Below are 26,219 nucleotides of genomic sequence, written 5' to 3'. Positions count from 1 at the left end.
ACCCTATAGCCTTGAGTGCACCGAGAGAAATCAGACTTTTCTTCATATCAAGAACATGCTTAATGTTAGTCAAGGTACGCTGCATCCCATCAAACATCTTGATGCTCACCGTACTAATAGCCATAACATTACAGGCATTGTCATTGCCTATAAAAACTTGTCCACCATCACATTCCTTGTAATTGGTAAACCAACTTCGATGAGGAGTCATGTGATAAGATGCTCTTGTGTCAAGTATCCACTCGTCTTTATGATTGTCATGTAAGTGACCAATCATGGAAATAGACAAAACATCACCACCACTTGATTCTTCATCAGATGTGACCACATTGGCCTCCTTGGAAGAAGCCGCTGAATTTTCTTTCTTCGTTTTAGGATTTCTATAATCCTTCTTCATGTGTCCAGACAACCCACAATTCCAACACTTTAATTTTCCTTTGCCCTTGCCCTTGGATTTGGATCTAGGTCTTGAAGATCCTGTACCTCGCTTAGAATCTCTGTCCCTCATAATCATTACATCGGAAGATGCCCCCATGTCGTCGTTTAGCTTTCTCATAGCCTTCCCTTGAAGGGCTGAGATAACGGTATCAATACTTAGGGTTTTATTCGTGGTGCACATCATGTCCCTGAAAGACTCATATGATGCAAGAAGAGAATTCAACAATATACATGTCCGTTCCTCATCTTTGACCACTTCCTCCATATCTAATAATTTGCACATCAATTTATTAAAGTTGCTGATATGGGCTTCTAGATCTCCACCCTCTGCCATCTTGAAGGTATAACACTGTAGCTTGAAGTGTAGGCGATTTTCAGAGGACTTCTTTGCATAGATGTTCTCTAACTTCGCCCACAAATTAGCCGCAGTTTTCTCCCTCAAAACATTATAGAGAACCTCATCCGTGAGACATAAATGAATAGAGGCTAAAGTGTTACTATCAAGGTTTTTCCATTCATCATCTTTCATGGTAGATTTCCCCTCCTCAAGAGCCTTAATCTCACCTTGCTTGGTTAACAGGCTAATCATCTTAACCTTCCATAACTCAAAATTATTTTTGCCTGAGTACTTCTCAATATCAAACATGCCGTTTCCCATTATTACTAATCCTGCAGATTCAGATCTGTGCCCCAACGATTGCTCTGATACCACTTGTTGAGGATTTGTGCTGCGGAATCACACAAATCTAGATCTAGGATAGCAATCCAAGAGCAACAATCAATCACAAGAGTACATAAAGATTTAATGTGGAAAGCCCTTGCGGGAAAAAACCACAGCACAAAGTGACAGAAATCCACTTTGAAATAGAAATTACAAGAGAGAGGACTTACCCGATTCGAACAACCTCAAATCACACCCTGGCTACACCCTTTGATAACCCTAAAACCATTTTAGGAACCCTTAGAAAACTTTTAGAAAGCCTTAGAATACCTTAGAATAGCCCCAGGGACCCCTATTTATAGTTTAGGAAACTCCACTTACGTACATAGTCCGAAAAAGTTCGAAAACCGCCTTAAATTTACGCAGTCCGCGCAGGATCTGTGTAACCTTGATTGGTCGAAGGAGGGCCTCGACTAGTCGAGCCATCCCCTCGACTATTCGAGCAGCTCGGACACCAAAAAACATAAGTCGCTGGTCTTTGAGTCGAGCAGGCCTCGACTAGTTAAGCGACCCACTTGACCGGTCGAGTAGTCCACTCGACCGGTCGAGCGACCCAGAAGATTTAAGACATCTTCTCTGACAACACCATACTCACAATGAATCTAAAGAGAATCATGGCCTTTGCATCCTCTAAGGCTATGACTTTGATATCCTGACAAAGTATGACGTATTACACCCAGTGGATTGAGGAATTACTTAGAAATTGCATACTCCGAATACGTATTTCAAATGAAACCGCCCAAATTATGGGTCCCACTTTAAATGTATCATTATTAGCTGACTATGATTGGTTGACAAATATTGGACAATTAAAATAAAAATATCCAATGGTCCTCGAATTGAAGGTTAAGATTGTTCAATGAATCATAATTTTGGAATTTGGCTTGCTGACGACGACTTTCAAATTTGAGAAATTTTGTACTCCCATGTAGAATCTCTAAGCACTGATATATCAAGTGTCATATGCAGCCAGGGTATAAAAAGGGACTTAGCCCTTTTCCCAAATCTAGGCTATACACCGTCCCTTTCAATAGTAAAATGGAGAAGGCCGACGGTGGGATGGGTGGAATTAAATGTAGACGGGTCCTCACAGGGAAACCTAGGCTCATCAGGAAGTGGGGGGAGTGTGTAGAGATGATAAAGGTGACCTCATTTTTTATTTCATCAAAGGCCATGATGTTGGATCCAACTTCCAGGCCGAAGCAAAGCAGTGGTGGACAGTTTGAACCTATGCATGGAACATAGCCTCAACAGGGTGGAAGTGGAAAGTGACTCTTTAGCGGAGGTGGCCTTGTTCTGAAAGGAAAGGCTAGTCTCGTAGAATATCTACTACTGGAAGAGGCGATTTGATTTTATTAGGGGCACCATTAGGGTCTCGAATGATCACATTTGGAGGGAGGCTAATAGCGTGGCGGACAGCCTGGTCCCCTTGGGCAATGCCGATTAATTGGATAGGGATTTCACAAAAGTTTCTGACCTTCCATTCCTTACTACAGGGGAGTTAGTGCTAGACCAGATGGGGCTAGGAGCGGTAAGGGTGAACAAACCAAATCTTTTTAGAGCTAGAATCTGAGGTTAAGATAGGTTGGCTCTGTTTCCTTTTTGTTGTGATGGGCCAACCCGAAATGAAATTCATCTGTAATGTTAGCTCTAGCTGATATATATAAATCTCTGTTTTATTAAAAAAAAAGTTGGAGTTTGCTTTTAGTGGCTTTCAGTGGCAAGAGAAATAGAAAATGATCACGTCATTAGTTGCAGTTTATAAGGCTAGATAGAATTCAATGCTTAAGTTTTTAACAACTCCTTTATAGTTTGCATCTTTGTTTCAATTATTATTATATGCAAAGATGAATGCCAACTTTCATTGTTGGTTGGAAAAGAGAAGTGCCCAACCCAGGAACCAAGAATCCAGGCTCGAGCCCTACCTGGCCTACAAAGAATGATCCAATGATGTAGCTTTACTTGAAAGATTTGAACTAGGTACATTAGTAGAAGATCATAACCTCCAAGATTCTACCACAAAATGGAAGGCGTCTTCACTTGGAAACTTAGTTGAAAATTTTCTTGTGTAATATGGAAATTGTATTCTGTCGTGTTCCATGGCCTTGATGGATCTTGTCTATTTTTCACCTTTGTGGTGAATGACTTTAAAAAAAAAAAAAACCCTTAGCTAAGGAGTCATGGACCATGTAAAACTTAACCCATTTCTCATTATACTTGTAGATGAAGAGAATAGTTAAGAATTAAAGGACTTCAAAACTAATTACCCTTCCTTATATACCATTTGTTTTTATCTCTCTCTAAAAAAGCATACACACGCGCGCGCGCGCACACACACACACACACACACACATACAGATCCAAGATCCTCTAACCCATAACAAAAAAGAAATCCAAGTTCCTCTCCTTGAGCGGGAGAATCATCCCCATCAAGTTTGTCAGTGTCATGTCTTTGATCCCTATCTTTTTATGTTATCAATCTTCTGGTGCCCCATCAAGGCTGTTGTTGGGTTGAATCTATTCAAGAGCAATTCCTTTGGATATGTCCTTTAGAGAGTAGTTGTTACTGGTCATCATGCTTAGGATCTGATGAATATGATTTTAGATACACTCTTCATCCACAATGGGACCTACAATTTGTGGATGGTCTGAATAGCTCTACATCCATGCCACAAGTGAGGAGGATGAGTTCTTACCACATAGATAACAACATTTTCTTTTATTTTCTTTTTCAGATTTTTGAATTGTGACCTTTTTGAATTTCTAAGGCCAATTGGATGCAATATTGAATTGAATAACAGTTGTTGTCTAAATAACATGAAAATGAACAAATTATAAATTTGTAACTAACTACCTTACTATTCATATTGAGCGATTGGGCTATAATGTCATTGGTCACCTGTGCTAGAAACAGGAACATTGAAACAACGGTGAACACCATGTTGTTGAAAAATATTGCACAATTTCAATAACCCTCGGTCCCACCAAACCCACATTCGGTTGACTGAAAACGGCTAATACAAGACAACATATTGTGGTAGAATTTCAGGTAATTCAGTTGCAATCGAGTGCCACCTTCAGTCTCATCGAAGACCACTTTTGGTGCAACCAAAGACCACCTTCAATGCAACCGAAGGTGCCCAAGTCTGTCCAATGACTTTCCTGTCTAAATTTGATGCAACGGAACCTAAATACGTAGTGACCGATTGTATTTTGGATGGTGGGTTAAAAATATTCATAGGTGGTGAATAAGATGAACGGATCAACATCTCGATTTGATACACGTATGAGCAGATGTAGAGATCAGGTAGTTAGTTTATTATGATCGGGTGGTCCAAACTCAAAGTGGACGGTCAGATATCTTTACCTAGCTGTGAATAGTTGAATGAATGGTTGGTTAATAGACAACTGAGATTAGTTGGATATATGATAATCATGTCTTAAAAATCAATGATCGGATGACTTGATCTATGAATGAAGATTATCCACAACGGTCATATTAAAGTTAGAGCATGATATAAGGTTGGGATAGGCTAAATTGATATCATACAGATGTATATACTAAATTAAATTTCACTGTAACACTCGAGAACTTTCAATACTTGAGTATTGAAAAGTTCAAGGTGTAACAATCTACCCCCCTTAATTAAATTTTTGTCCTCGAAATTTAATTACTCCTACAATATACATTGATTCATTATATTTAAGTTTTCACTATATTGCTCGTGAGGTAAATATATATGCCTAGGTGTGTATAAGTTCGTATAATTGTCTACATGAAATTAAGGCACTACAATCTATCCCCCTTAATGAAAATCTCGACCCCAAGATTTGTAAGTAGATATCCTTATTGCCAATATTATAGTCAAATTTATCTTAACTGTGCATTCTTTCTTCAATAAATTTATCCAATATCTAAAGTTGGGGTCTCTAGTTTAAGCTAAACTTAAAGTTCAAAGTGACCAAGGATTTGTTTTAGTAATCCAATAAGATTGGAAGCCCACCAAAAATCATTAATAGTTTTCATATGTTAACATAATTCTGAGTTTATATCGGTGACTACTTCTGAAATTGAAAATTCTATTTAGATATCCATCCAATATTGGATTTCTCTTAAAATTTGTAGAGTTGTCCCAAGGTATGTATGTAACCTCTAAAAAAATTTTAAAACTGTTTGAACTTTTATTTTCTCGATTTAAATCATGAACACTAATCCATCCTAGATTTTCAACCCTACTAATGAAAACTCATGGATAAATTGGATAGTTCTATTTCCAGCCATTCCACACAATGGTGCTTTGTGAAAACGTCTTTCCAAGCCTAGGAAGGATATCAGAGGCTCAAGTTTTTAATTCCTCATAATTTTTTCTTGGGTAAGTTCTACGAGATTTTTCGGTTTAGTTTACAATTCAAAATATATAGTCAGAATTTATTCAGGTAATGATTAACATGTGAGGGAGAATTCTAATGCTAGTGATATAGTCCTTATGCATATATTTATTTTATTTATTTATATATTTAATTTTATAGCATTTCACACATTAGTTCCCCCACTATCTAGAGTATTTTTCTATTTTTGGTGTTTGGAGTAACACGGAAAAAATGGCTATAGTATGGCTAATCCTGATACACTAAACTTTTGTCTAGCCAGGGCGATGAGTTCTTTGGTATCATCATCCATTCCGGGTGAGTCTTGAACTTCTACTTGATTAGGGCATTGAGTTCGTTGGGAAGTGCCCGAGATTCGGTATTTGGATGAAACCGCTAATACCTTTCTTGAATATGGTTTCATAAGTCCGTGGTCCCCTTAGAGAATATCATATACATTTTCATTCCACCATACAAGTACCTTAGGTTTCATAAAGGATAGGCACAAATGGTCCATCCCTTATTGAACCTAACCTTTAATCTTATCATTTATATGAAAAGCTATAAATTCTCAAAATAAAAAATAAAAATGACATCCTTTCACTCCTAGAATTTTAATTCTTAAACCATTCATCCAAATGATTTGAAAATTTAAAATTAGGTTCCAAACATATTCCTGTGACTCAATAAAAATTTCCAAAGTAATATTCTACAGTTTGGTTGGTGTTTTATCCTGGAAAGTTGCTAAATGGGTAGCTGTCCAAAAACATATTTTACAAAATTTTAGCACTGTTTTATTTTTATAGAATTATTTACTGATAAATTAAATTAAAAATTTAAAGGGAGCTTCCTAAAGACCTAAGTCAGTTACCAGATAATTTTTAAAAATTTTCATTAAGTTTACCTAGTAAAATCGACAGAGGTTTCCTAATGTCTCATTTTTTTACATAAACGACTAAAAATTTTAGGAAAATTGAAAAATCTCCAATTCCGGTTTAGGAGACTTTTTTTTCTTTTTTTTTTCCTGGAACTCCATTTAAGGAAAAATTTCAGTCCATAATATATTTATTTTTAATTTTTACCTAGATTCATTCTCTAAATTCCATATCTAACTTAACAATTTCAATGGGAAACCTGAATATGGGTTTCTAATTCCTCAACTTCTTACTTTCTTTAGGGATTCACATAATTATAGGTATCTAACTCATGATCCAATCAGCTGAGTCGTGTAAAGATTATAATAGTCCATGCCCTCAAGCCCGCTTAATTTCATTCTCATGCTCTAATACCAACTGTAATGCCCTGAGTTTTTGTGGTCCTAGTACATACTCGTGCCCAAGAACTCTGAGTGTTAATAAAGTAATAATTGGATGCTTCAAAATAGCACATTATTATTTTTTTAGATTACGTCTAATTACATTCATGAAGGTAACCATTCATGAGAATACAACCAACCAAACTATAAATCTTATTCTATTTAAACGTAAAAGTTCAACTAATTATTTAATGCTCACTTAGGTGAGGGCTTTTTGCAAATATCTAAATTTGTACAATGAAACATAAATAAATATAAATTAAAATGAAATCATCGACAACATAATCTCATGTCAATCGTAGTCTTTCATAGGGAGATCATGCATCGCCCATATCTTCAACATGCACATCACCTGTATCATCTGTATAGTTGGAGAGGGTCAACGCCCTACTCATAGTGATTATTGTCGTTTAAGAATAACAAGAATTCAAGTGATTCATCATAATAATAATGTAAGGAATATTCCTTATATTCCATCATTATGAGTGGTATCGATATGCACAACTAAATCTACATGAATGCATTCCTAGCATAGTGTGTGTGGCTCATTATACATAGTGACTACCACATTGGAATATAATTCATAAAAATATGAATCGCACTACATCCTATAACTACGGATGCTCATCTGCATGTCCAACACTGCCATGGATTTACATGAACACCTTGAGACGACACAACTCATTAATTGGATGAATTACATAACACGATTTGTCTATGGAATGACTAATTGCGACATTCAATCTCGAAAAGGTGATATAACATGCATTGCGGATTACTTATATCGATTTGTGCACACCTACCCAAATCTAAGGATTGACGCATCAACTAAAAGGGTCACTACCCAGAATGTATTACGTCTATAATAAATATATATAAGTCACTAGTTGTGATTTATTCAACACATCACTAACATCAATAGAGAATTAAATCGAACCATGAGAGTTTTTGAACTCCAAGACACATGCACAAGCCATAATGTAAGAAAAGTAGCATAAGGCTAACACAATAGAGGGAAACAAAGTAGCAACAAGCTAACTCCATAAAAAAGGAGTAAAAAATAGGCTAACTCAACAAAATAAGGGAGATGGGCAAAAGCCAACTTAATACAGAGTGGAAACATGCATTGCTCTCAAAATTAACAAAGGGCAAAGATTATATCCATCATTCCACATGAATTCATAAAAATTCTAGCTATGTTTTTATGGACTAATCAATCTAGAATTATAATAAAATAAACCTCAATAGGGTAGAAAATAATCTATACACTTTAAAGTGAATACATAGGCACAACAGTACGATTTTAAGTTAGACGGGTCACCCGGTAAGTCCAAAACTACTCCAAAAGTGAGTTTGCTGCCCTAAGGTTTAAAATATTGAATTTAAGTTAGATTAATATCAAAAAATCATTATATTTACTGACAAAACTATCTGATCCATTGGATATGCAAACTATGCACCGTTCAGGGCCCGAACATGTGTAGTTTCATAATTTAAAGTATAGTTTTATAATTCAACCTACGAAATATTTACCACATGATTCAAATCATATATTAAACATAATTCCAATATGAATTAATAATTCATAATAATGCAGTAACTTATTAATATAGAAATCATAGTAGAAAATCAAACTATACACAATTTAACGAGAAAATAAGAGAATTATGTATAAACTCAACTTAAACTGGTGTAAGCTAAAAGGAATTCGTCACATTAGCCTTAGATTGAAACCCTAGGTACATATCGATGTAGGAGGGCTTCTACATAAATCATGACATCGCTCAAGTAAGAGGGAAACACCACATTTGTGGAGAAGGAAGAGAATGGATGAACGTTCATGCTTAGATGTCTCTCTCTCTCTCTCTCTCTCTCTCTCTCTCTCTCACTCTAGTCCTTAGATGTGGTAAGGTGGGAGTGCATGAGTTTTGAGTGGAGAAGGGGCGCATGCCCCCTTTTGTAAAGGGGTGGGTGTGAGAGAGGGTGTGTCAAATCTCACTTGAATTGAGTTTCTTAAATCTATCTTTTTTAATGACTTTTCTTTAAATTTAATTCATTTATAGTATTTGGGTCATTCTCTTGGTAATTCGTGACTTAGATTGGCTTATCTTAAAAATTCTCCTAACAAGTGCAAAACGGACTTGATCTCAATTAATGATTCACGCTTAATGATCAGGGCCCAATTTTGAAGAAAATGTTTAGTTAGGATAGGAAAACGCTTGAGAAAATTTTGTTGGTTGATTGATGTTGGAAAAAATCATGAATATGAAATTTCACCTTTTGCGCTAAAAGAAAGGAATTGGCTTTAAGGTGATCAGCATTTAACGATGTACGATCATAGATTAGGGTCTAAAATTTATATGATCTCATATTCATATAAGGCCAAACTATGGTCTAAATTTTAATTGTGATTGATGGTGGAAAGTGTGTAATTCGGAAGGTCTGGATTTAGAAAGAGTTGATAAGCCTAAAAGGGTTAATTTCCCGCCTAAGGAAAAGCCTACCAAGGTGGGGTTTTCGTATTTCACATTTGATCCATATGATGAGCAATATAAATTGTTCATATGAAGGAAAATATCCTACTATGAATACCCACGAGCTTTTATCACTCGATGGACTTTAAAATTAACTATTAAGAGGCTAATCTATTAATTGAGTTACTTATACATTGATCTAAGGGCTGAAATTTGACGTGTATGATTAATTTATTATATATCGGCATGAAACAAAATTTTACATAAAATGGATAATGAGAACTATGTGATATAGAATTCAAGGGGATATGTGAATGACATTTTCATAATTATTGCTGATTCGAGAGTTTTGGAAAATCTAATGATTGTACATGATTATAAGCACATTTCTAAGCAGTTATTATAAAATAAATTATGTCTAAATCATTATAAATAAATAGTTATTCACCATATAAGTTAAAATTATCATTAATTAAGGCGTAGTGCATATATTAAACAACGTGATGGATGGTCAGATGACAAGTTAAAAATAGAAAAACTTAATGGTTAGTATTACGACCATGTATATAGGTAGACGCATGGTTAGTTTTGTAAATAGATGACTACAAAGTGGGTGTTTGGAGTGATCAAGAGGTAGAATGTATATACCGTTTGATTCAAGTGACTTTTTCACATATGTAAGTTCTTTTTATTTTAGTTTGGATGATGTGTTAATCATATTCATAAGTGGTGAACAAGATGAACGAATTAACATATTGATTCAATACATGTATAAACAAATGTAGAGATCAGATAGTTAATTTACTATGATCGGGTGGTCCAAATTCAAAGTGGACGGTCAAATATCTTTACCTACATGTGAATAGTTGACTTAACGGTTGGTTATGATGGACAAGTGAGAATACTTAAATATATGATGATCATGTCTTAAAAATTAATGATTAGATGACTTGATTTATGGATAAGCATTATTCATATTTAGGTTAGAGAATAGATGTAAGGTTAGGATATAAAAAATTTGTAACATACACAGGTATATATTAAATTAAATTTCATGGTAACACTTGAGAACTTTCAATACTCGAGTATTGAAAAGTTTAAGGTGTTACAAGAGGTCTTGTGATTGTCCTCAGTACCCGGGTGAGGCTACAACCAACACTTGACATGCCTAATAAAACCTACAATGAATACAGTGTGCTAGCTAAGATTTCCAGTGTGCCAATGCATGAATGACCATATAGATGGTTTTGCCCACCGCGGTTAGGGTTCGGCTCGGCCTTATTAATACATAGGCATTATCTGGTTGTGATTACATGAGGCATTTTACATTACAGTTGTGTCCCATAATTTTCATGATGGTTCAAAATGAAAATTTTGGCAGCATCTCCCCTTACAAATTACAAGGAGGGCATGCATGGCTCATCAAGAGCTGACATTAAGAAATTTCGATAGCATCTCCCCTATATGGGAGACATGCATATGCCTCATCGAGCACTAGAACCCAGACACAATGTCCAATGATGTGCAGAAAAAATACAGTGTGATAACTGGACCCATATTCTGAATTCAATGTGTAAACCATGTACATGAGGGATAACAAGGGTGGGCGTCGGCACCCTTGGAAGGGCGTTGGCAAGGTGGATGACACCCAACCTAAGCGCTGATAGGGATGCTAGTGCCCTGACTGGCACTCCTTTTAGAGCTGCTTCACAAGTGTATCAGCAGGGTACTAGCGTCAAGGTTTCTTACTCGGATTTCTCCATATTTGCTTCGAATTTTACCTTTTTGGGTAAAGCTAAATCAAAAGTCCTTAACAATGACATTACGGGGGTATTTAAAGGCAAATCTGGTGGAAAATCTGCACCACGGGTTGGCCTGCTATTGGCTCATGCAGTGCCAAGTGACAATTGTACTGCACTAATGGTGGCGACACGAGTTGGAGTTGAGTCAACTCAGAGCCAGCGCCTGGTAGAAATGCACAATTTTGGTAGATTTGTCATATCTCCTTTGTTAGAATTTTGATTAGCCTGGTTCTAGAGCCATTGGAAAAATAACTTGAAGGACTATCAAACCATCCTAAAATGAAGTCTATTGGACTCCATATGGCTAACAAAAAAAAAGTCACAAAGTAATCACAAGGTGTAAATCTCCTTAGTTAAAGCCACTGGGTTTGGTGGCTTGTGATGAGGAAGTAATAATTTCTTTGTTCCAACTTGGATTGAGTTGATCTTGGGCTTTTTTAGAAGGTGTTTAAATGACCTTCAATAATATCCCAAACCTGTAGCTTGGATATTGGGGTTCATTTCCCTCCAATATACAATGAGGTACCTAGGTAATTTGCAGAATTGCGTGATTTCAGGATTTGGCCTACATCTAGTTTATCTGAATTTAGAATGGAGAGATTCCAGACTCCTTGAAAGGTAATTTTAATAACATCTAAGATTCCGTTCTTAACTCACACTGATTCCATTTGACATTCCATTGTTTGCTCTGAAATTGAATATGATTTAAGGACTTTTTCGCTGTTAACACTTTCCCACAACATTTTAGAAATGGTGTTTCCCAACAAAATATCATTTCTTCATTTTTAGTCTTCAACAATCCTAACAAGCTATACATTTTCTTTCCTTTTTCTTTTTTTGTTAGGTAAAGGTAGAATCAGTGCCAAGGATGGAAGCTTCATTTGTATAACGATTTATGTACTTACAGCTCTAATAACATGGCATATGTCCAATTTCTAACCTGTCATTCACATGGCCCAATTTTTCATGTATGCAGGATGAAATGTTTAATAGCTGAGATATAATTGCGTCGTTTCTTTATTCAATAAAGCTAATATCAGGTAGGCTCTTGCCACCGACATATCATAAGATTAACAGTCGATGTATAATAAGATAGAGCATGCCCCATCATCTCAAAGTGGGAGGGGTTCCACAAGCACCTTTGCAATCCGTTCTTTGGTCTCAACATTGGAATTGGTGTATAGGTCTCCATGCTGGTATACGACTTTGAGCACGCGTTCAAGATTCAGGACCCGGATAATTGCAACCATAGGAACTGGAGTGGGTTTAAGGCATTCCTTGTTGATCTTTTTCCATCCTTGTGCAGCCATTTCTTGGAGCTTTTGAATAGTCTCTTCGTACGAGATTGCATGCTCTTTCATGTAGCACTCTACTGCTGATGCAACGTGCTGTCTCTCTTGTTCAAGCTTCACACATTATTAGATGGAAAAAAAATATCACTCATCTCTATTTTCTTCTTGTTTTGGGTAATATATATTTTTCAATTTTATGTTTTCATCTAAATTCATTAAATAGTAGAGATTTATTTTTGTATTTGTAAAATAAATTCCTTTCAAAATAGATTTTTGTTTTTCTAAGACTTTTAATTTTATTTATATTATAAAGTTACACAGCATATGATCAATTTGGACTATCCATATTCTTTGCTAATGCTTGGATATCAGTATTGGCTGATTAAATTAATCTTAAAAAGACAATCAATCTCCAAGGAAGGGCCTATGCGATGGGTGGTCATCAACTGAAGATAAACCTCTTATGCTATATATAGATAGTTTGAATCATTTTTCAGTGTTTCTCATATAATCAAGGAAATAGTCTCTAAAAAATTTCACAAATGAAAAGTAATAATTATAAAATAAAATATGAAAAAATTGAAATTAAGAATTTTAAAATTTAACAAAATCATTTTAACAAATTAAATTTTTTCTCGAAATCATTTAAATAGGAGACTTATTTGATAACAGGGCATAATGCTTCAGGCACTAGCTATTACGGCGTAAATGTAACTCTAATCAAATCATCTAAACTGTGGGACCTAGTTTGTAAAAGTAAAAAAGAAAAAAAAAGAAAAAAAAAGATTGATTAGATGATCTTGACCTATGATTAGTGGACATTTCTTTGCTACAGTTGGTCTGTTCGCTATTTTCCATCTTAATTATTCATTACATGTCCATCAATAAGCCACTTAGGATCATCAGTTCATTGTAATTTATGGATCATGACTCATATAAAGTTAGGCCGAAGAGTTGGACTGTTTAACTCGAGTTACATATATGCCACATGTACAAAAATTTTGCCCCAGAAAAATGGCTAGCTAATGTGTTTGGTCAACACAAGGGTTAAGGACTATATCTTTTTTCATTGGATATATCATACCTTGTTTGATGGGATGTCATCCTTCAGTCGGGCAACTGTAGAACAAGTCCTAATCATTGGTGGTACATGGATGGCCCACTCAAGGACCTCCTTTGTTACGACTTCACCCATGCCAACGAGAGATGCCACAGAAAGCATAGGATAACCAGAACTTATTAAAGCAACACTCATGTACTCCTTAAGGGTTGGCACGTATCCTGAACTAGCCCATCTTGCTTCGTCTAAGTAGGCTTTGTTCAGATTTTTAAACTAGAAAACAAAAAAGAGAAAAAAATAAAAAGATAAACAAAGCAAATAAAAGAAAGAAAGAAACAATATTAACAATTATATGTACTGCTAGGCTATCTTTATCGATTGAACCATGCAAAATGCACATTGATGGTTTAAGGAAATTTGTTGGCAACCTTGCATAGGTACCTACATGCTAAGTGGTAACTATATCTAAGGTCCACAAATGATTTGATGTTGCATGAAATCCACTCGGTATAACACTCCATCCCCTTTTTTGCTTTCATCCCAAACTATGGATTCAACACTTGGGTGGGCCAGGAATTTAAAATGTGCAAAAATTCTCATTATATATTGGCCATAATTGTCTTGGAATATTGGGACTTTTTCGGCCATCCTTTCTTGTGGATTAGGCACATGATATGATTGGATGGGGTGGCATATAAACATCAGGATGGTCCCTACACAAAACTAATGGTGGGTTATCCCAACTGTTTCCTATGAGGCATAAGACCTGATGTACCGGGTGAATCTCATTTAAGTTCTAACCACATTGGCTTAGTCAAAGGGGATTGTGCCCTAGCTAGTGGTCTCTAGTGGGAAGCGGGCAGATCTGTGGGGGCCCACCATGATGTATCTGTTTATCCACACTGTCCATCCCTTTTCTCAGGTTTTGGTATTAACCCAAAAATGGGGCAAATCCAACGCTTAAGTGAACTACACCATAGATGACTCTTGCATTAAATTAATGCAACCTAAGATGACTTGCATTTAATGTTTTATTCATTGAATGCAACCAAAGCTTACTATTCGGTGTGGTCCACTTGAGCATTGGATCTGCCTGATTTTTGTACCTTAAAATGACATGAGAAAAGAAAAGGAGGGCGTGGACAAACAGATACATCACGGTGGTCCCCCACACAAATCTGCTGGCTCCCGACCAGAGATTGGTAAGGGTAGGACGCAGTCTACTTCAGGCTTAGTCAGTGGTAGGCACGTGCCCTAGCTAGGCTACTGCAGTTTTAATTTCAATGGAACTGCAACCTACCGCTTCCTTTAAGTAGTGCACACGGTATGATTTTCCCTCCCGATTTAGTTCATCCTCAAATGCATCGACCACATCTAAGAGTGCCACAAAATGTACTTTCATGTAGTCTGGCAGCTGATCGATATCCCCACGATCCCACCTGAAAAATTGAAGTACCCAATTGCACTTTTTCAACTAAAAATGGTCAATGTACATTGTCCATATGAAACCATCAGCTACTGTACACATGGCATACCCATGATCGATCCACATACAAATTGTGGGCATCATTTTAGACGCTGCATCCCACAAATCTCATTGATCAGATGATCTCCTTATCCAATTTTGAACCATGAATGACTAATTTTGATTTAGCCATCAATTTTTGGACCACAATCTCCACATTTTTGGATGATTTGGATCGGTGCAAGGATAACCCACATGTAAGGTGAATGTATCAAACCTTTCAAGTGTAGTGGTATATAGTTCAAGCTCCTCCAATGTACCATATACGTCGTAAATGTCATCCATAACTGATGTTAAGGCTATCATTTTTGTCATCATCCTTCTAGCTCGTGAATAATGTGGCTGGAAGTACACTCCTAATATCCAAAAGTAGCACTCCACCACTCTATCTCTGGCGAATGGAAGCTTTCCAGCAAAGTCCTTTTCCTTCCACCAGCTATGAAAGACACATAAACAATCCAACCCATGTTAAAAGGTAACTTTTCTAACGATGCACATGTGGGCCAAGGATTATAAGCCTTGGTATTTATTGTTTTCAAATAGACAACCCTTGATCTTTTGAAAGTTGGCATGCAAACATGAGTAAGAAGGCACACAATAACAACAATCACATTAAATGGAAGAAAAGGGCGTGGTGTATGCAAGATGGGAGCCTTCATATCAATGGCTTGAGTAGCCTTATCATTAGTATGCACAAACTAATTTCTCGTGCAATATGAAGGTTCCCTAATCATTGATGAAATCAACATTTTGTGTGTGAAATCAGATTGCCTACTGAGTTACTTGGTAGGCACTTATCCTACTGAGTAAACTCAGTTGTGCTAACCTGAATGTATGTGGTTTATCCACGCCCTTCGTCCATTTTTCTAGCTCGTTTAAGGGGTTGAGGCCAAAATGCATATCCAGAGCTCAAGTGGATCATATCACATGAAACACTGGGAATAATGATTTCCACCATTGATACCTTGCTAAGCATCACAGTGATGTTTATTTGTCATCCAACCCGTTCATAAGATCATACAGACATGGATGAAGGGAAAACACAAACATAAACTTTATCTAATACAGACATGGTTTAAATCCATCAGCGAGCAATGCCCACGCCCCCTTTCCCGACGGACCGTCCAATGGCTTTTAGCCATCAGGGAAGGTCAATTCCGATGGTTTTTACCCGTCGGCATTGCCTTGTTTTTTTGGTAGTACCCCCAATAAATTTTCAATGGTAAACATTCAATTCACACTATTTTATGTGATTTGGTCCATTTGAGTTTTGGATATGCTTCATTATAGGGCTCAAGCCTTAAAATTATCTAGTAAAATGGATGGACAGAGTGGATAAAATACATAAATCATGGTGAACCTCATAGGGTTTACTTCCCTTATGTGTCTAGAGAAATGTTAAATGTTATTAAAGCTTTGAATTGATATATTGGATGGCTAATTACTGACCCAAAGTGCCCATCCATACTTAACATTAGGGCAAGCCATGTTACAAACATGAATTTGGGTCATTGTATAGCAGACATCCATATTTTTTCCAAACCATATGGATGGGATCGTTAGCAATATTGAACCATACCACGGTCCTTTGAAATCATAAAGAATTTATGTTGAGGCCCATTTTATATCACAAGATGGTGATCGAAGCTATTTTGTTTTTATATTTAATCCCGATTGTCCATATTACATGCTATTGATCAAATGGAGAAGATCATCATTCCTTTGTGATTATTGCAAGATGGGTTGTTAGCAATGGCACAAGCAAATATTGAACCATTTGGATGTTTAGATAATTTCCTGGGAGAAAACTCACATGCACGGTATAAAACTTACATTGAGATTTCTCTTAGCTCCCTCCTGTGCAAGGACTGTAATAAATTGTAATCTAACTTTGTAAACTCCAATAGTACATCACTTCGTTCCTTGTCTTCCTCATAGATTGAGATGTAGTATCTTGACTGTAGCCTCTCAATGCGCTTGCAAAGTGGCACTTCTAATGCGAGTTCTACTAGCTTTCTTAGGGGAGAGGTAAGATGCGGCAATGCCAACTTGAGGTGCTTGGTGGTGAATATAATGGCTTCATCTAGTATATCATCCCCATGTATGCCAAGGTATGCTGCTTCATATAAACTTAATAAACCCCAAATGTCACTACTAAATGTTGCCTTAAACTTACCCTCATTGTCTTCAAACTTTCTAAACACATCTGTTTCACAATCCAAAATTTTCAGGACTTGACAAATGATTTTATTTGACTTTGAGCAATGATACTAGAATGAAGCACATGTTATGGCCATGTGTGGGCATGTAAATGCATACATCTGTTTTCTATCTGCATGTGTGTGTGGGCACACATATGTGCCAACAAATGCATGCATGTTACATACATGCACACAGATGCATGCATCATTTATTTGAAGGATACTTACTAGATGACACATTATACCCTTGTTGCCTTAGTAGTCGAAATCGGAGAGCAGTAGCATGGAGATTATCACCATTATCATTATTATTGATTTTTTCATCATACATCTGATGTAATTCTTTTTCTATGTCCATTTCAAAGTGGTACGTGACACCGAGGCGTTGAATTGCATCAATCAAAGTCATTTTTTGAAATGAATTATTGATATCACAAATCATTTTCTTCACTTCTTCCTTTAGTTTTTCAGCATGTTGCTTAGTGCATGGATCAAGCTCCTATGTTAATGCCACAAATAGTCAGACAATCATAGTAAGAAATATCACGTTGGTTTCAAGATTTTTATAGATTTTGGAGAAATGATTAATTACAACAATTTTAAATTACTTAAAACAAAGAAAATTTTTTACTTAAAACAAATGTATGTATATGCGTGTGTATGTGTAAATGATGTCACTTAATATGTATGCACCCATGCAATCACTTTAGGCTCTACCAGATTCCATATCTTTGAAGCCTACATGCAAGGCCTTAAAATTCATCAAACCACTTCAACTGGGAACGTAACATACACACCCTCAACTATAGGTAGATATATGTATATATTGGCACTGACTGATTTACTTATTGAACACATGGAAATAACTCTCTCACCCTGTCATCTTGAGAGGCTGCAATGAAGCAATCACCCCAGATACTAGGGTGATAATTTACACAAGCATGACCAATTTTTTCTTTCCTTCTCTCCCGTTGAGTGGTGGGACCATCTGAGTGACCACTACCAAGAATAAGAGCCATGATTTTACAAGAAGAAGACAGAGAAGGTGGCAAGTTGTGTGTTTAAAATCAAGTGGTGCCTTTAAAAGCTAAGACAGTTGTGTGTTTATAGGCACATGAGGGTAGACAAGTTACATGTTGGCATCAAAAGAGTACCATTGAATGGGATTAGTGACCCAACTCAACCCATGCACGTCATGTGTGATTTCATGTGATGCAGTGCAACTTGCAGTCATGTACTTTCTCATGTAGCAATCTAGAACACGGTTGGGATTAATTTTTAAATGGCGGTAATGATGTGGGAAGAAAAACTTGTACACGATCAATGTGGCAAAGCAATATCATTAAGAAAAAAAGGCAAACCAAGACTTAAAAGCAAGGGAAAATAAGAGATGGGAGACACAAAATTTTATGTAGTTCAACAAAATGCCTGTGCCCATGTGGCGGCAAGATCATGGGCAACATTATAGCAGCCCAAATTAAATTATCTATGTGCATTACACATAGTACACTTGATCATGCATGCACATATTCACATGTGTACACACACGTAATACTTAATACATTTGGTTGACTCATACATTCCATGCACTTAATAATTTTCCAAGCATTTCATATACTAAGAAAGCATGAATGCATGTCACGTAGCATGAATGGATGCCATGTATTAGTAGACCAAAAACTTAGTCAATTGTGACATTATTAGACTAAAGTTACACGCACTATAACGAAAAAGGGTATACTCGACACTTTTAGGGGATCCTTTGCCCGCGCTAGGTAAAACTAGGCACTGGCAAAAGATCACCATAAATAGAAAAAAAAAACCCTACGTTTATGATCCTAGTCTCTCTCTCTTCACACACCTTTGATAAATCCCCATAGCCTTGTTCCCCTACTGCTAGTGATAAAGTCCGTCAACATAGCACCCCAGATTTAAGTTCTAAAGTAACCCAGGTGGGACAACCACGAAGGGAGATCAACACCATCCACCTTCAACCTCCCCCTATCCGGGTCCCGTCTGCAATCGTGGAGACGCTAAGGGGGTTCTCAGCTTCTGTTGAAGAGGATATGTATGTGGACAACCCTGCTCCAGACCCCATCACATTGGTGCCACCTCTAGGCCCACATCTACATCACAGCCATACTTTAAGCAATAGCAATTCTCCGCTGCTCTGGACAGAATCTTCACATCTCGTAGTCCACCCCACCCCAATAGTATTGTTCACTTCTCATGAGGAGAGCCCTATTATTAGGAGTGTTATTCCTTCGGATCATCAGGTCATGTTAGTTCAAGAGGGATAACCCATAGCTCGGTTAGCACCCCCGAATTGACTGTTGTTGTGTGGGAAGGAAGGCAGATCGAAATCAGCAGGGAATAACCCTTTGAACAGTGAACTATAGACCCCCCACCCCTCTCAGGGCCATTGCATGACCCATTTGGTTGTAAGGATAACTTCAGTTCTCCTCCACAATCATTTGGGATTTCTCAAGGTCAAGGTGGATTGACGCCAAACCTCTAGCCTCACCTGGCGATCGATTTATCCCCTTACTTCACGCAAGATCACCTGGGATCAAAGTCGGCAATTGTCAACACAGAAGGAGTGATGTCGGATAACACTTGTCTACCAGGAGGAATAGAGCTGGGGTGCAAAGTCCGGAGGCAGTTATTGGTTGAAGTTGAAGAAGTAGTTCCTATTGTAGCTACCCAACTATCACAGGAAAATGGAGGATCAGCTTACAGCATTAGCAGCTACTCAGTCCCAAAGCAGGGCAGCGGAGTTAGGAAGTGTCTATGGGGATGAATCCAAGTAGTTGACAACTCTAACTTGGTGGCTCTTTCAACCCAAGTGCAGGGGGATCAACTACCCAGCGGTTTGAACTTCCACTAGGGCATCAGGCAGCAAATCAACTGCCAGCCATCTGGTGGGGTTTCAAAGCTGCAAAAGGCTCAGCCACAATATGTTACATTAACCCGAAGAGCGAACCAGTTTGTCCACACTCCCAAATCCCTACCCCTAGAAGGAGTGATAGACAGAGAAAACAGAAGCAAAGGGCCGTTGATTCAAGGTGTGTAACTGATGGATAATATCCTTGTCTGGAATGTTTGAGGTGCGAGTAATGTAGGGACTATCAGGTCAGCTAGAAGGCATATTTCCCTGCACAAACCAGGTATCGTGGTCCTCCTTGAACCAATGCTAAGGGAAAGTAAGAGAATCAGTACAGGCCTGCGGCTTTGGTTTCATGCCTCTATCTCTAATGCAGAGAAGGGAGGAAATTTTTGGATCTTTATTAATGCGCCCTTGATAGTGGAAAGAGTGTTGGTTGCCAACCAAATCATCTCAGTTTAGGTTGGCCTCTAGGGGACAGTAGAGTGGATTCTATTATCTATTATTTACGCCAAATGCTCTAAGGTGTTGCATAGGCAGCTCTGGCAAGAGCTGAGACAGATCGCAGCCACAACTGACCCTGTAGAGAGGCTTGGGGGCTGGCCGACTATTCCAGGAGCTTCATCAGAATTTGCGGCAGCAATCAGCCAAGTGAGACTGATAGACACAGGATGTTTGAGGAGTAAGTATACATGGAGCAATAACCATCCGAGGACCCGATTGTTGGAGAGGCTTGACAGGGTATTATGTAACTCTGAATGGCTGCTCTGATTTCCTAGTTTTCGGGTCCAACACCTGGCCAGGACCAATTCAGACCACGCCCCTCTTCTACTTTAATTCCCAGCTAACATCCAGGGAGGCCCAAAGCCCTTTAGATTTCAAAGGATGTGGGTCTTCCACGACTCTTTCATCGACCTGATCAAGACATCATGGGTGTTGAGCATTGCAGGTCAGCCGATGTTTGTCCTTCAAGACAAGCTGAAGACAAGCTGAAGAGTGTAAAGGCTACACTTAAGGGCTAGAATAGGGATGTCTTTGGTAACATTTTCCAACAAATCAGGAAAGCAGAGGAAGACCTTCACTTAGCTGAGATGGAAGTCCAACTCGATGGAGCCTTTCAAGTCAGGAACAAGGATAAGGAAGCCAAGGACCGTCTCAGTCACATTGAGTTCCTAGAAGAAGTCTATTGAAAACATAAATCAAGGAACAAGTGGCTTAAGGAGGGCGCTCGCGACACCAAATTCTTTCACCAGACGGCTTCGGTTCGAGCTAGGAGAGCTTTTATTGCAAAGATAAACCTGGGTCAAGAAGGTAGGACAACCGACTAGATGAGAATCAAACAAGAGGCAGTTACTTTTTTTACCTGCCTATTAATGGCGGATCCACTTGAACCAGTCGGCGATATCTTAGATGCTATCCCACAGGCAATTCTGGCTGAAGACAACATAGCCCTTTTGATCAAGCCTTTCATGGAAGAGGTATAGGAAGTTGTCCAGTCCATTCCTAGTGATGGTGCTCCAGGCCCCGACAGCTTCTCAAGCACTTTCTTCTCGAAGTGTTTAGGGATATGGGGCAAGACCTTCACTAAGCAGTGGTGTCTCTTTTCAAAGGAGGTAGCATGCCAAGAGCTTTCATAACATCACTTATCTACCTCAATTATTATTATAAGTCATTGCTTACAGGTTGAATTCAATGCTTCCCAAGTTGATCTCTCCTAAACAGGGAGCTTTTGTCAGGGGACGTTCCATATCTGAAAGAATCGCTCTTGCCCAGGAAGTGTTTAGGGATATGGGTAGGAAAGTAAGGGGAGCCAATGTTCTGCTAAAGCTGGACATGAAGAAAACTTATGATAGAGTAGAGTGGAGCTTCCTTGTGGCATTATTGAGCAGATTCAGTTTCAGTTGAAATTGGATCCATCTAGTTGAGAAATGTCGGAGCAACTGTTGGTTCTCAGTTTTAATCAATGGGGAAAGTTGTGGTTTCTTCAATTCATCTTGGGGCCTATTACAAGGGGACTTGTTATCGCTAAGCTTGTTCATTCTTCTAGCTGAAGCATTCAGTCAAAGTTTTTGAAGATTAATAGAGAGAGGCTACTGCAAGCCCTTCTAATTGAGGCGAGGATGCCCTCTAATCTCCCACTTATTGTTTGTCGATGACACGATGTTGTTTCTGAACGGGTCCAGTAGCTCCCTTAAAATAGTCAATGATTTCATGAAAGCTTTCGAGAGGATATCAGGTCAAAGGTTCAACGAGCCAAAGAGCAAGTTGATTGTCCCTACAAACCTGCCAAGCAATAGGATTAGGAGAATGGAGAGGCTAATCGGGATCCACACCTCACAAAGCTGGCTGATTTACTTGGGCGTGCCGCTCTTCTCTTGCCGCTCCAAGTTAGCTCTTTTCCAGCCACTTTTGCGAAAAATCTAACAGTGCCTCCAGGGCTGCACTATAAAGCTATTGACCAAAGCGGGCAGACTTATGCTTCTTAACCATGTCCTATCAAGTATCTTGATACACATGTTAGCAATGATCGATGTTCCTGTAGCGGTGTTAGTCTTTCTCAAGAAGGGTTTTCTGATTTCTTATGGGTATGGGAGGAGGGCAGCAAAAAGCTCCATTGGCGGAGCTGGAAATGGTTGTCAGTGCTTAAAATCGAAGGAGGTCTTGGATGTAAGAGGCTTAAGGAAGTAATGATGAGCTTCAACATGAATCTTGCATGGTCGGCAAGAACCAGTGGCCCAGACAGTTTATGGGGTTCCCTCATCAGAACAAAGTGTGCAGCTCACCTCAACAATCCTCTAACCACTCCCCCTCCCTCGCCTCCCCCTCCTTCCCCATTATGGAAAAAGATCAGGGCCCTCTTACCTTTGGTAGACAGCCATTCGAGGTGGCTAATTGGCCAGGGGGACTCCAATCTCTAGATGCAGGACATGTCTGGTTTGGGTCCGCTACAGGAATTGGCTCTAGGGGTAATTCCTCCAGCTACTCGTGGGCTGTCTGTGAAGTGTATCTTGGGTCCGGATGGGCTAATGGTCCATAATCCCCTCCAAAATCTTTTGCCTTAACGGATGTGGGATCATATCTTCAATGAAGGATTTTGTACTTCAGAAGGAGCTGACAAATGTGTGTGGACAGCATCCCCATCTGGTAATTTTGAACTCAGGACATGGGCCAGATGGGTTTGGCATTCTAAATTAGCCCCTAAGATTTCGTTATTTTTTTGGAGGGTTCTCCACAAAGCAGTCGCAGTGGACGAGTGAGTCATGAAGAAAGGGTTTAGGATGACATCTAGGTGCGAATGCTGCCCCCCTAAATCCAATCACCTGCCTGCCATCGAATCGTTGACCATCTTCTCGCCTCTGGTCACCTCGCCATGCAGGTTTGGTTTTTCTTTGAGATTCAGTTCAACCTGCCTATTCTGTCATCCCAATCCATGTCAACTCGGGCAAACCATTGTTGGAGCATGGCCAGAGCTTCCAATGCTTTCCTCTCGCTGCAAGGCCTCCTAGCTTGCCTAATCTTCTGGGAATTATGGCTGGCCGGGAGCAATTCCAGGTTTAATGACAGCCTGGTTGATGTGCAGCGTATGATTAACAAGGTAGTTCAATGTATGCAGTGGATTAGCCCTTCTCTTCTTGGCCCCAAGTGGGTAAAACCCTCCCCTTAATAGTCCCTATAGGCACTGGGCATCAGGTATATGCACCCATCCACACACAACGGTCCTTCGATTGTGGCATGGTCCAGCCCCGTTGATGGCTGGGTTAAAGCAAATGTTGACGATTCAGCCAGGGGCAACTCAAAACAATCTGGCAGAGGAGGGATATACAGGGGGAGTAACAGGGAATTCCTATTTGCGTTCACATCGGGCTATGACATGGGAACCAACTTCAGGAAGGAAGCTAAGGCTTCGGCAGATGGCCTAGCTCTGGCTGTTACCAAAGGCCATTCACTCATAGTCATGAAGAGCGATTCTAAGAGCTTGGTGGACCTACTCAGTAAAGATGGCGACCCGGGATGGGCTCTCTGGTACACATAAGTCACTATCTCCCATCTAAAATAGAGGGCCACTTTGAGGTTCTCCTTCATGTCAAGAGAGGCCAATGGTGTGGCCGACGGTCTAGCCAAAGTTGGGAGTGAGGTCCAAGGTAGGACGTTTTACCACATAGCAGCGGACCTCCCCTCTCATGCTCAAGGCTCCTTTTTCCTCGACAGGGAGGGGTTAGGTGCAATCAGGTTGGGCTGAGGATAGAGGTAGTTGTTCACACCCCAAGTATAAGGTAGTGATGTAGTAATAATCTCGGTAAGACAGAGATCGAATCCACAGAGACTGAACCTTGTACGTATTCTGAAAGTAACCAGAACTAGAACTAGAATAAGATGAAATCTAAATCAAGTAAAATGAAGGGAATAATTGTAAATTTATTTAACTAAAACTCGTAAAATTCAAAGGTAGGAAACTAGGGTGCCAAGGATGCACTTGCAGAGGTTAGGGAGATCTATGCTTGATTTAAGGACACAACTAAACTTAGAGTCCCATCTTCATCCAGTCGGAGGATATTTCATTAAAACCCAATCTGAACTTCGTTTGATCTAGCTTTCAAGAGATGAGAGGTATGAGAATTAGAATTGATTCCATCACAAAACCATGCACATGAGACAAACTAAACAACAGAATTAAACCAATCCACAACCAATCAGAAAGATGTTTAAATGTTAGGAAGGATTCCATTATCCAACCATGTCTAAGGGGCAATGATGAACAACAGGGCTTCCTAACTTCACAATCAAAATAATGAAAAGGAAATACTTAAAGCCATCACAGATCTATTGTAATTTCAGTCACAATAAACCATTAAAAACTGAAAGCATTCCTATTAATCAAACTATAATCAAAATCAATTCATAACATGAATCAAGCCCGTAGAAGAACAAATCTATTGTAATTTCAGTCACAACAAACTATTAAAAACTGAAAGTTCTATTAATCAAACTATAATCAAAATTAGTTCATCACATGAATTAAGCTTGTAGAACACTACCCATCATGCCACAAGCTTTACCTCTTAGCCCTAGCTAAGAGGTTTAGCTAGCCATGATTAACTAAAATCTAAAGGAAAAAAATAGAAACAGTCTCTACGTCCATGGCCTCGGCCTCTCTCTCGTTCATGTCTCCTTATCCTCCACGCCTCCACGGCTGATCTCCCTTTTTTTCTCTCCCTTTCTTCACCTTTTATAAGGTTGGTAGGTCGGTTAGAGTGGAAGAACCGACCTCCTTACACACATCCTTTAGCAGAAAGCGAACCACACTCCCTGTCTTACGCAGTAAAGAAAGCAACAACATTTTATGTTTGAATTGAATCCAGGACGTAAGATCGTCCATTCCACGAGATCTAATAGCGTAGGCACAGTCGAGATTCCCTTCTATGATTGATGGATGATCTGGATCACTGATCCGACCATGATCATGCTTGTCAAATAGTCCGGGATGTCCGGATTGATCGGACGCTTGACCTGCGAAAGAAAAGACGCTATGATGATTGGTGGGACCTACAGTGATGTTTTCTGAGATATCTGACCCGTTCATTGGATTCCTGGAGAAAAATCAGTTGGGAAAGAGTGGTTTTTATTGGGTTTTGGTGCATCCACTGTATCAAACCAACTCACCGTTCATCCTTTGTTTTTGGACGATCCACATGTATACGTGTTCAAGGGGCAAAACGGCCACATAGGAGAGGGTCAAGCCCCACCTCTGGAACTAATGGACGGTTCGGATCATCCATGTGATGGACGCTGAGGGCCCACTACACGTCCCAGCGTTTGGTCGTGTGGGTGCTGGTGAGAAAACAGAGTTTCCTGTTTTTGATCGGATCAGCAACCGCTGACCGTGGTATCGGATTCGGTGCGGTGCGGGAGTGCACCGCATGTGCACTCTCATGCCCCCATGTGGTGTCCACTGTAATGTTTATGAGAAATACACTCCGTCCATCCGTTTTGTCATCCGATTTAAGAGGTTGAGACCAAAACTGGAGCATATTTAGATACCAGGCAAGCCCCAAAATCGACGGTTTATGGGCTGATCTATCTATTGGGCCACTTCCACAAGAATCCAAGAGCTAAGATTCGATGTGTATAGTTAATTTGT

General features: G+C 38.9%; 1 protein-coding gene across 1 annotated transcript; it reads right to left on the bottom strand.

Moving 5' to 3' along the window:
- Window positions 1-12,168: 12,168 nt before the first annotated feature.
- Window positions 12,169-18,233, bottom strand: LOC131235511 (beta-cubebene synthase-like). Its single transcript, XM_058232705.1, has 7 exons — window positions 18,072-18,233; window positions 17,425-17,695; window positions 16,829-17,201; window positions 15,213-15,431; window positions 14,771-14,909; window positions 13,495-13,743; window positions 12,169-12,524 (listed from the first exon to the last, which is right to left on the bottom strand). Exons 1-7 carry the CDS (start codon window positions 18,213-18,215, stop codon window positions 12,231-12,233), a joined length of 1,689 nt encoding a protein of 562 aa, XP_058088688.1. The 5' UTR covers window positions 18,216-18,233; the 3' UTR covers window positions 12,169-12,230.
- Window positions 18,234-26,219: the final 7,986 nt, after the last annotated feature.

Source organism: Magnolia sinica, chromosome 19 (assembly GCF_029962835.1).
Source record: "Magnolia sinica isolate HGM2019 chromosome 19, MsV1, whole genome shotgun sequence".
NCBI classification, from domain to species: Eukaryota; Viridiplantae; Streptophyta; class Magnoliopsida; order Magnoliales; family Magnoliaceae; genus Magnolia; species Magnolia sinica.
This window is presented reverse-complemented; position numbering and strand designations above follow the sequence as displayed.

Excerpts from the sequence above, each read along its gene's own strand:
- LOC131235511 (XM_058232705.1), bottom strand. The coding sequence starts at position 18,215 with ATGGCTCTTATTCTTGGTAGTGGTCACTCAGATGGTCCCACCACTCAA. Across the intron at positions 15,432-16,828 it reads GAGCTAAGAGAAATCTCAAT|CTGGTGGAAGGAAAAGGACT; the intron begins GTAAGTTTTATA and ends TGTCTTTCATAG. Across the intron at positions 12,525-13,494 it reads ATGACATCCCATCAAACAAG|CTTGAACAAGAGAGACAGCA; the intron begins GTATGATATATC and ends TAATGTGTGAAG.